General features: G+C 36.8%; 1 protein-coding gene across 2 annotated transcripts in view; it reads right to left on the minus strand.

The window, feature by feature from the left end:
• Nucleotides 1-1,536: 1,536 nt before the first annotated feature.
• The window catches only part of Khdrbs2 (KH RNA binding domain containing, signal transduction associated 2), a 409,392-nt gene continuing 398,244 nt past the window's right edge, over nucleotides 1,537-12,684 (minus strand). For both annotated transcript variants that reach the window (XM_027392834.2, XM_035453236.1), the window contains one exon: nucleotides 1,537-1,634. In XM_027392834.2, coding sequence (XP_027248635.1) covers nucleotides 1,537-1,634 — 98 coding nt within the window. The remainder of the gene's footprint in view (nucleotides 1,635-12,684) is intronic.

The following is a 12,684-nucleotide window of genomic DNA, read 5'->3' on the forward strand; positions in this document are numbered from 1 at the left end:
TTTAACATTACTGTTGCATAGGCAAACTTACAGTTACTATTAGTGTTACCTGTTTAACGTTTAGTCATCCTGTGAGTCCTGCGACCATATTTCCTTAACAATCATCAGCCATCAAGTCTGATAGTCTCAAAAGAAATATCAGCCCTCTAAACTGCCTTCAAGGGCGGTGATATTTAGCACTGAAAATTACAAATAAAGTTTTTGAGGTTGAATAGCAACAACTAGCCATTGACACTGATGATTTGTTTGTCAAACAAACTGTTATAAACTACGCAAATGAAGTCCACGCACTCTTCTGAGTGAAAACAATAAAGTGAATCTCCGCAATGCTTACATGTTGGATGGGATATTTAATGTGCGGGGGAAACTCAAAGGTTGAAGAACTAGGCATTTAGACAGTGGTAAGTGGTCATCTTACCTCTTTATACTCCATTACTCTTTCTCACGAGAGACATGCTAGTGCAAACAAGTCAATCAGAATTTGTGTTTAGCAAGATAAAGCTTAGAGGATAGTTTAAAATCCATTTATTATTCTAAATCCATTTCTTCCATTAACATGTTATACATTAGTGTTTACTAACCATGATTCATGTAACAGTTTAGTTTGTTAACTTTTAAATTATTTAACAACCATAAGTTATTAATACATTTTAAGTATTACACAGATATCTTAAAACAGGCTTGGGTTCATTTTTGTAATTTTTAAATAGAAAACATTTTAGGCATCTCTTGAAGAAGAAATAAAGCAGGCATTTAAAGTTAGAAAACAAGTAATTCCAAATTTAGTTTTTACAAAAGCCTTCAGCTTTATTGACAAATTATGGCAAACATATTTGACAAATTGTGGTTCCTATTTAGAGAGGCTTACACATGGAACTTTATGTGTGTTTTTTCTTTTCTTTTTTTTTTTAACAAATACAGGTTAAAACACTGAACAAATTCAGTTAGCTACATACATACAGTAGCTGCTTGTTTTCAATCCCATTAAAACAGCATTTAAAAATTAAATTTACAACTTAATATTGAACATCTCCATCTAACTAACAGATATTAAAAGACAGGTTAAAACATCTTATCTACAACTTTATTATCAGCTAGTTCAAAATCATATTACAGTCTTTTATCAACCCTAAACAAAGGTTCTGCTAGTTGGTTGAGACTCAAAATCTGCTAACAGATTCATGCTGTTATTACAAAAGAAAAAGGAAAAATGATACTAAAACAAAAAGGGGTAAAGGGGCTTTACACACAACAGTTAAAAAAAACAATCAAGAGATAACATCCTACTGAATGGTTTATAAACTATGCTTGCCATGTTTTTTTTGTTTTCAGTCTGTTTTGTAAAATAATACTAGTGTCAAAGTCACGTCAACAGTATAGGGGGAATACAAGAAATAGGTGGGAGTAATTATGAGCTGTTATCCCTAGAATAGAAAAAACAAACTAACAAAAAAGGACTATTACTTGTCTTGTTGCTGTTTATGTGGAGACCAGAGGCTATGAACTGTCTTTGAGGAGGTCACGGGTGAAGGACCTTCAATATCTACCATAGGGGTGTTCCCTGTATCCCCCTCTGGCTGACCTTGGTGGTGGTGCCTTCAGGCTGGAACGAGTTGTGGCCCATTCTTCTGGTGCTATGAGTAAGAGAAAGATAGTGACATACACATGACTTCACAATTACAGATAAAGTCATTCAAGAAACAAATGGTTGACTGATGCAAAGATAATAAAATGATCTCAACAATGAAAGCTAAAGTCTAGTATTGTTTCAGAAGGTGAGACTGTGCCAAGGATATCTATGTGCATATAATAGCCATATAAATTAAACTTCCCTGGTATTATTCAAAGAAGAGAAAGTTTAAGAATTAAGAAAAATGAACATTTGTTATGTGTTAGATTTCAATGCTTTAGCATTGCAAGAAGGGTATAAATGTAATCTGGTCATTTAATCTTTCAATACTAGGAAGAGTCTTCTGTGCCATGGAACTTATCCTACCCCTCCAGAACAAAGCCCCAAAACTCAAAAACCACTTGAGCATTTGAGAGCTGTGGGAAATAGAGACTCTATTCCCAGAAAAAGGAAGCAGTTTCTTATTCCCATAGTGGATTTATTAAGATAATCTATGTGATTACAGAAACTAGCATATCTAGGTCCTTCACTCAATTTATTCCTTCAAAGACAGACAGCAGACATGGAGAAGGCAAGTACCAGAAAGACACACTTGTAAAACCAGACAAATAAATCAATGAAAATAGCAACTGGAGAATGCCCACGGAGGGCAACTGATGCAGGCCTCCTGCCCTGCGGGGTTTCTTGCCATTAGTTATGAAAAGTTTCTAAAAAGGGACATGGAAATTTTAATTTTCAATATAAGATGATAACATTCAATTTTATAAAAACAATCAAACATGTGTCAATATTGGGCAAAGATTGCATTTAAGTAGATGTTTCTGAGATGATCATGTGAACATCATTATGACAAATGATACACAAGACTGAAGTAGTCTGTGTTCACTCTTTAAGACTATGGTGGTTTGAATGAGATGATCCCCATAGTCTCAGGCATTTGAGTCCTTGAGCAACAGGTGGCGAGGCTCTTTGTGAAGGCTTAGGAGAGCTGGTCTTGTTGGAGGGAAATGTCACTTGGGGTGGCTTTGAGAGTTTGACGACTTTGTGTTGTATTATCCATAAACATTGCATTGCATTTCACACAAAAATACGTATTCAATCTGTGTGAATTAACACAATGCTTTTTTTCTCCCTTCTTTAAGCTGGGAAAATGAATAATAATATTAGCTGACAATAACTCAAACTATGCAGTTAGGCAAGCAGCAAAAATGAATTCTTATTCAGCAAATGCAAGTTTTAGACCTTCCAAGATTCCTTGCCGTTGACAGATGAATCCAAGAGATTATGCCTCTTAATTGCAACCTTGCTTCTATCTTCTCCATAAGCTCAATAACAACAGCGAATCAAGGTTTGGAGAATTATAATTTCTTTTTGTGTCCATTCTGCTTCCTTGGTGTCTGTCTCACTATGACCATGTTTGATGTAGCTGCCTTTTACATTTGCCACACTGTGCAATCAGCAGCAGTGCATATTTATGCAGAACTTTGGCTTCTCAAGAGTTCTGGCTCAGTCGGTGCTTCCCATTGTCACAACAGACTATGTTTTCAAACTTTTCATGGTTTTCCCAAACTTTTTTGTGATCCTATGTTTTTAATGCAACTGTTATAATCAAATTAAAATAAACATGATCCTAAGGACTCCAAAGGCATCTTAATCTGAGTCAACTATGGAACTTTCAGGTGGCCAACAACAGAAACTAGAGAGTGAGAGGAAGCATCATCATAGGGTCCCTTTTGGTGGAGGTTTTGAGAAGGATAAAGGTATAAAATTTACAAAGCCATTTGGAGTTTAGCTGGCTGTTCCTTTAAGATTCTATTTAACAGACACCAGGGGTTTCAAAACTATTTTAAATTTAGCATAAGGTTTAGATTCATAGCCAATTATTCTTAGTCCCATGATGCTATTGCAAGATGTCACTTAAAAATATCCTCCCAGTGAAGCTTTAAACTATCTTTTTGTAAATAACAGAGTAACAGAGTAAACACGGCGTGCTCAGTATCTAGGGGATTGTTGCATGGGAAACACTGGTTGGACTATAAAATAAATGAATAACAAATTACTTCTCAGAGAGGGTGCTAAGTACCTTTCTACCACAGTGAAATCACTAGAACACCATAGAATTTATATAAGAATATGAAACAAATTCATATTTATTTATGAATAACAAAATATCATCAACCTTTTTCTTTATGATGCATGTCATTAGCCCATATTCTGATTTGAGCACAGTCAAGGACAACTCATAGAATGATGTGTGTAAAACTTCAAAGATTATAGCACATTTATAGCCAGTCTTTTAGGAAAACGTTCAGACAAGTAGGGAGGAGGGAGCCACTAACTTTCATCATTTACCTGAACCTAGAATGAAACCTAACCTGTAGTCATCTAGAAAAGGAGGCTGTTCTGAGCAAATCCACAAATTCACTCTTAACTCAGGTGGAATTTAACCTATCCCAGGTCATTCTTTATCTAAGACATTCCTACACTGATCATATTGTATCTTGCCTTATTTCTACTGTGGTCCTTGAGATCTATAAGGAAAGGGACATTGTACAGTGGCAAACACATAGTGGAACAGAATAAATGTAACCCTCATAAAAACCAGTGGTGCTACTAATCAAGGGAAGAATTTTTAAGCCAATTATGCAAAAGGAATCAAGCAGAGGCACTGCTAACATCTTGATTTGTGTGTGTGTGTATGTGTGTATGAGAAAGAGATAGTGATATTTCTTTTTAAAGTTACTTGCTTTTCTTTATTTATTTTCTTTGTGAGTAACATATTACCTCATAAATTGAGCTTCCCAGAATGCCTGGAGTTTGTGTAAATCACATGGGAGTCGGTGTCCTGGAGAAACACTCTACTTTGGTTGGGGTGTAAGTCATCCAGGTTACTCTTCCTGTGCACTGAAGGTTACTGAGATGCCCCACCACTTTCTCCGTCTCAGATGCTCTCCCAACAGATTCAGGCCCACTAAATCCCATGCAGATTATAATCTGCTCTCCTTTCTGCAATGAAACTGGATACTTTGGGGAACATTCATGATGGGAAAGAAAAATCTAGACCATTTTTCAAGCAGCAAACCCAGGCTTTTTTTCTGGATACTTCAAACATTTAGGTTCTGGGTATGCTCGAAGCACAAGAACAAGGGACCAATTCAGAAAAGGTTGGTATTATTAAAGTACATGGGAAAGTCAAGTTTTATTATGTGGGCTCCAGGAAGTGGATTTAAAACATCACATTCAGTGTACATTAGTTTTGAACCAGTCCAAAGAGCAAATGTCATGGAGATTTTTATCATGGGTGATCATATAACGTGTTCATGCTTTGGTAATTCTAGATACAGCTTTGCATTTCTGAAACTCACATAAGAATTTGGGGAGGGTAGAATGTTTTTTAAACTCACAATAAAAAATGGCTGCTCTTGCTGTTAATTTGTGGCACACTGTAGATCTATATTTAAAACAACTAAGTAAGGGTTGTAGTTTGGACATGAAGTGTCCCCTAAATGTCTTCCTAAAAGTTAAAGGCTTGTTTGCAAGCTAATGAGCCCTCTGAATGTGGGTGCCAGCTAGGAGGCCTGGGCAGTCTATGAGACCTCTAGCAGTGGAACCAGTGTTTATTCCTAGAGCACAAATGGACTTTGGGAGCCCATTTCCTATGGAGGGATACTGTTTCAGTCCAGATACATGAAAGAGGGCCTAGGCCCCTACCCCAAATGATGTGATTGATGGACTTTGATGACCCCCGATGGGGGGGGCCTCACTATCCTTGGGGAGTGGGTGAGGGGGTGTTGGGGGGGTCGGTGGGGGACATGGTATGATGGAAGGGTAACAAGAAAGAAAAGGAAATAAAGAAAGTATCACACCTTGAAGTTCAGATTTGCCTGAAATTAATTACATAGCTCAAACTTTCTATGTCAGTGACTGAAGAGTCTATTATGACCTAACCTTATACAAGGGGAGGGCCTAAAGATTTTAATTAATTGTTTTCTTACTGTAGATTTCAGATCTCATCTCAATAAAAAAGGGAGACAAAGAAACCAGCTGAAGAAAGGATTAGCACTACAGAACATAGACAACCAAACCGTGAATGATAATTGAACACAATGTAGACGATTGTCTCACTTGAATCTGAACTGTACTTTATGTCGGTTTGGGTTTCATCAAAAGCTGAGGAATTCATCAATAGACTTGAAAGGGACATGAGGGCTGTATGACAAATAACACGTGCGAGAATCAAATGGTAATATAGAGTACTAAGTTATATTTCTTTCCCTTTAGTTCAGTGAAGAAGGTAAGCATGGCTACACTGCTTCATTAGTAAGAAACTCGACTTCTAGTTACCAGCTTCCTTCAAGTCTCTTTTCTATTATTATATAGTGTTTGGTCTCAGAAAGACTCCAGCCTGGCAACTAGTAAACAAAGAAACAAACAAACCAAAACAAGGCCTTAAACTCCATGATCTGCTTTAAGGACTGGGCTTCTGTGTTTCTCTGTTGGTTGCTCCGGGACTCTTGCATCCTATTCTTCACCATCTACAGAATAGTACCATCTCATTAAGTGCCCCAAACCAGCTTGTGATGTCCAAATTGTAATCTTAAATATACCTAATGTAAAAATTACCAAATGGGCAATGAAGTAGTAAGGTTCTGGTGTGTGTGTGTGTGTGTGTGTGTGTGTGTGTGTGTGTGTGTGTGTGTGTGTGTGGTGTACTCACTTCTGGGTATGCAACTATGAAGAGCTGAGATCAGCTTTTATGTGTTAGCCTTCATCTTTCATGTTGTTTGAGATAGGGTCTCCTCAATAAACCAGGCTCTTAGGCTCTGGAGAGTCCTCTGAGTCTGCTTCCCACATTCCTGGAGAAGAGACACCTAGATCATAGGCAACTGTGTGACAGCTACAGTGTCCAGCTTTCGTTTGAGTTCTGAGCATCCTGACTCATGTTTACAGGCCTGTGTGTCAAACACATTCACTCACTGAGCCATCTTCCCATCCCCAGAGATTGTGTCACCCCTAGGGGCAAAGATGTCCATGCATTATCAGGACAAATTGTATTACATGTCCATTTAATTGCAACCCCGAAACAGTATGAGGGAAAATTAGTTTTTCTTAATTTTACAAAGGAATTTTAAGATACTTTGGGAGCACAATACCAATAGGTTGTCTGTAAGTTAAAAAAATAAAATTTATAATTTTACATGAAGATCCTTATCTCTTTTTGTTGTGGAATATTTCTTTAACTAGCAGATGATGTGTTACATTTGTTAATGTTGTTATTGTTACTACTTTAATGGTGTGAAGGTGTGTTGCCTTTATTTATGTTGCATTTGCTTAACAATGTAAAAATGTGTTACTTTGCCTGCCTAAGGCACCTGATTGGTCTAATAAAAAGCTTAATGGAAAATAGCTAGGCAGTTGAGAGATAGGTGGCACTGGTGGGCAGAGAGAATAAGTGGGGGGAGGAATCTAGGCTCCAGAGAGAAGAGAGAATGAAAGAGGAAGAGAAGCCAGGACACAGTCAGGCAGGCAGCTGCCAGCTAGCCAGAAGCAGAAGGACATACAGAATGAAAGAAAGGTAAAAAGCCCTGAGGCAAAATATAGATGAAGAGAAAGAGGTTAAATTAAGTTATAAGAGCTAGTGGACAAACATCAGATAGGGATGACCATTCATAACTAATAATAAGTCTCCAAGTCATGATTTGAGAGCTGGGGGGAGCCCAGAGAAAGTCTGTTACTTTATGTGGTATTATTCTCAGAAATACAAAAAATAATCAATATTAAATCCTAGGACAAACAAATTGTTTGCATGTATTTTATTTTTCAATGACTTTTATATTCTTGGTAATTTTAGAAAACTCATCTTTTGTAAAACCAGTTTCTCAAATGTACATCTCTATTTACTGTTAAATACAGCAGGCTTTGTTCTTCAATCCCAGGGCTGGCATGAATGCAAGTTGGCTTCATTTTCTTTTGCTGTTTTCACAGATTAATCAATGCAGGCTTATTTTCACACTGGGATAATAATCATCTAGCTCCTCAACGAAAAATGAGGACGTTTGTGTTCTGCAGTCTACTTGAAGTGCAGTACTCTGGTGCCCTGGATTGAAATCCAGTGCCCAATTTCTTTTTGCTTCCATTCATTTCAAGACAGTGTATTAATATTATCCTTCTTGGTTCCACACAGCTGTCATTTAAAATGCCACTAACGAATGTATGCATAATTAGCTCTCTGGTTCAGACATTAAATACATTTTAATAAACAGCTCTTTTCTCTGAGAAGATAATATTGCTGTCCATTCATAGCTGTCAATCTCAGAGAGAATGAAGAGGGTGTTTCTCATGTGAAGCCTTGGTTGGGTAAGCTAATGCTTGGCCTGTAATTAAAATACATCTCCATTGAATTATGAGCTATTCAAATATATCCAAAATAATTTTAGTAATTCTGATTTAATTAGAAAATATTTTAGATGTGAAGAAACTGATTTTAAATTCTTACTAATCAAATATTCATTCTCTAAAAATAAATTCATTCTAAAAATGTCATAAATGTTAGTTTAATAAAATGTATCCAATAACACACTAAATATTAAATGATCTTTATAATCGATATATTTAAATATTTAGTTACATTTAAATTTTAGTATTATAGTGTTGCAAGGAAAGAATTTAATATTTAATGTTATCTACAAATATGTAATTTATATTTCTTACTTCAACAATTAAACATGAACTCCAAAAAGAAAAATTCTTTTCATCTCACGATACACAAAATAAACTTTATAAAATGGAGGCCCAGATACTTGAGAGTTTAACTGGGAAAAATTACTTGAATTTACAGTTTAAAACTGACATGAAAAATGTAGCATGATGTTGCTTTCTTAAAGTTATGGAGTAAATTGGTAAATATTCAGTTACCACACACACACACACACACACACACACACACACACACACACACACACACACACAAAACAACAACAACAAAATCATGACATACATGCATTCCAAATATCGACCACAAGTCAAAGCACACTTACAGTCTATTAAGATTTTAATGAAGAGACATATGTAAGGATTGTATATATATACTACTACTGATTTCAAACCAAGTGTGAACATGAAGCCCATAAGAGAGATTCTATCTGTGAATTTTTTGACTAGAGGACTGGCTATCCTTTCTGAAGAAGATTCTGATGCTCACTCATAATTCTCTGGTTCTTTCTAATATCCTCATCAAGAATTGGGGGTACCTTGGACAACTGACTGCTGTCTCCTCATTTTACTGATTAGGCACAGGAGTGTTCTAGAATTTATTATCTGTACTCACCACAAAACCAAAATGTAAGAGGGAAGAATTAACAATTCAAGACAGAGGAGGGAATGAAGCATATGTACTTGAAACAAATAGTATTAACTTACAAGAATATCTACAGTTCATCAACTAGAAAATAAAAATAGATGATAGTGTACGTGAGGTCATCTCCTGTTTGACTTGAGTGGGAAGGCATTCAGATTGCCCTTCTTATATGTTTGCAAATATTACCATCTTACTTTGTGTTTATATGGGTTTGTGTGTGTTTACTGTGATATTTTTCTTATTAGAAAAAATGTTGTTTTTATGTTCCTGTTTGTTTTCTAGAGAGAGAGAGAGAGGGAGAGAGAGAGAGAGAGAGAGAGAGAGAGAGAGAGAGAGAGAGATGAGTGGAGTTGGATGAGCGAGGAGGAAGAGAGGATCTAGGAGGAGATGAGGAGTTGAACGTGTATTAGAATGTATTGCATGAAAACATTATTTTCAGTAATAAAAAATGAGAAAATATCATCAGGATGCAAGTGTCATCAGAAAAACATATTACTGTCTTGCTGCTTGGTTGTCATAGGATAAGCCACTTATTACCTATATAAGCCTAATTACCCATCATAACGTCTTATACCAAAATCTAAATTTTGATGATGTATGTAACTTAGTCTATGAGATTATGATGCTGATTCCCTGTATTTCTTATAATTTCTTGGGTCTTGTTTTCACTTATACAGATTATGAGTACATTACAATGCTCAGAACTTCCTTCTCACAATATATGATTGATGTACAAGTACTTTATCGTTACTTTTCATAAGCTTAGTTGTTGCAACTAAATCTACTGATAATTTAACTACCCTCTGCTGCCCTGTGTCCCTATAGAGTCCTACTGCTCAGGCCTCAGCCTGGTGGGACTTCTGGTCCTCCTGACACTGACCTGGCTGCTGCCCCCAAATGTAGTTTTTAACAAAGTCTCTATTGTTCTATTTGCTACTAAAATCTCCAGAGTCATATGTTGGTGTGAAAACCTGTTAGCTCATAGAGGCTGAGAACCAATCAGCTGACCTTCCTTTTGGGCCAGTGCAATCAAATATCTCACAACACTATAGTTTATGGTTGTGCAAAAGAGTGTATCATTTTCAAAGAAACATATAAATAGTTATTCTAATTCACGTGAAATACATTAAAGTCCAAATTTACCATGGTATAATCCTAGGGATAGAGAACTGGGAGAATATATATATATATATATATATATATATATATATATATATATATAAAATGAGAAGAAAAATATTTTTTAAATTAGCTTTTTAACTTGATATAGAAAGTAGTAGATTTCATGATGACATCTTCATGTATAACTGCCATTGGTTCCTCACCTAATCCCTTACCTCTTTCCTTGGCCCCAACTCTTGCTAGTCCCAACAGTTTCCCTCTCTGTGTTAATGTCCATGTATCCTATTCCTTTCTTTCCACCCTTCATCTGCTCCACTTAAGATCTCTTCCTCCTTTCTCATGGTTCCCTTTATACTCTTAAAAACACAGCTACACACATGTCAGAAAATATGGGCTATTTGTCTTGGTGAGTTTAGCTTATTTTACTTCATATAATGTCCAGTTCCACCCATTTCCTGAGAATGTTATGACTTCATTTTTCTTTCCAGCCCAATAACAACTTCACTGTGTATATTTGCCACACTTTCCACTCCTGCCTTGTATTTATAGCTGTTGTGAGTCTGGTAGCAATAACACTGATGTTCAAGTGTCTCTGGGGTAGGACTCAGAGTCCTGTAGATATGTACTCCAGGATGATATAAACTGAGCTGTTCTGTTTGCACTTTTTGAGAAGTTTATGCTATCTCCAGCAGTGAATAAGAGTTCTTCTTTTCCCCATCTTCACTAGCATTTGTTGTCATATTTTTTCTTTATGTCACCCATTCTGACAGGGGTGGGATGGAATTTTAAAGTACTGTCAATTTTCATTTTTCTGATGGATAAATATGTTGATTAATTTTTCATGTGTTTATTGGCTATTTGTATTTCTTCTTCTGAGAACTGTCTGTTCATTTTATTGGTCCATTCCCTGATTGATATTTTTTGGCCTTAGCACTTAATTTTTCATTTTTTCACAAAACATACTGCTGTACATCACCAAATGCAGCACTGATTCTGGGGCATGTGATTCAATAAAGGGAAGATGGGAGCTATTTCCCCAAACTGACATACCAAGTATGGAAAATAATGACTATGATGAAAATCTCAAGATGTTTCATGAATAATAATATATCTCCCCATTAGGATAGAAGGTCCAGGACACCCACAGCTAAACACTGAACTGAACTGTAATCCAGTTGCAGAGATGGAGGAGTGATGAGTAAAGAGGTCCAGACTAGGCTGGTGAAACCCACAGAAACAGCTGACCTGAACAAGTCTTGGTCCCCAGACTGATAGATTGGGAACCAGCATGGGACTGATCCAGACCCCAGGAATGTGGGTGTCAGTGAGGAGACCTTGGAAATCTATGGGGCCCTTGTAGTAGATCAGTACTTATCCCTAGCATAGGAGTGCACTTTGGGAGCCCATCCCACATAGAGGAATACTCCCTGAGCCTAGACACACAGGATGGGCTTAGACCCTATCCCAAAGGATATGACAGACTCTGATGACCCCCTATGGAAGGCCTCACCCTCCCTGAGGAGCAGAAAGGGTATGGCACAGATAGGGTGTTAGTTGGGGGGGGCAGGAGAGGAGGGGAGGGAGAGGGAACTGGAATTGACATGTAAAACAATCTTGTTTCTAATTCAAATAAGAAAAGTTCCAATTAAAAAATAGAAAAGAAGAAAAGAAGCTCTAGGAGACTTTTCACTGTTGTATGCCCACCACTGAGAGCAACACTTACAATTCATAGACTCTCAACAAGCATTTTTAAACGAATAATGTTTGACAACTTTGTACAGATCTATACCAATTTGGAGCACTTGGTTTCTGAATTCTAGGTTCTGAACTCAAAAAGATTATAATCTGGATATATATATATATATATATATATATATATATATATTATATGTGTGTGTGTGTGTGTGTGTGTGTGTGTGTGTGTGTGTGTGCATCTATTTCTAAACAGAAAGTAACAGGAGCCATGGAAAAACAGTATCTACTTTGTATACCACCATAAAGTCAGCACCTACCCATGACTATGTACAAAAAGTAGAACAAATTCTTAAAAGCCTAAGGTTGTATCTTTTCTTTGTCAGATGACCATTTATTGAAATTCTCTCTCATGTTGCTTTTATACTAGCTGAGCTTCCACAGCACCACTGCTGATGTCATCTATAATGTCATGAGAGTCACGGCCATCTGCATTGCTGCTTCCATATTGTGCAGTACTCAGGATCTCCTTAATAGTTCTGGAGAGTTCTCTGGGTAAGTCCAGTGCCACATCTGTCAGACAATGTTGACGATTTCACCAAAGTGGAATTCAGTGGAGTACTACTCAGCAGAAAAAAAGCAATGGAATCTTGAAATTCGCAGGCAAATGGATGGAACTAGAAGAAACCATCCTGAGTGAGGTAACCCAGTCACAAAAAAACAAACATGGTATACACTCACTCATACATGAATTTTAGACATAGAGCAAAGGATTACCAACCTATAATCCTCTTCACCAAGGAAACTAGGAAACATGAAGGACTCTACAGGATAAATAGACCCTAGGAATGGGAAGTGGCATGAACTCCTGAGCTAATTGGGA

Source organism: Cricetulus griseus (genome assembly GCF_003668045.3).
Source record: "Cricetulus griseus strain 17A/GY chromosome 1 unlocalized genomic scaffold, alternate assembly CriGri-PICRH-1.0 chr1_1, whole genome shotgun sequence".
Classification (NCBI taxonomy): Eukaryota; Metazoa; Chordata; class Mammalia; order Rodentia; family Cricetidae; genus Cricetulus; species Cricetulus griseus.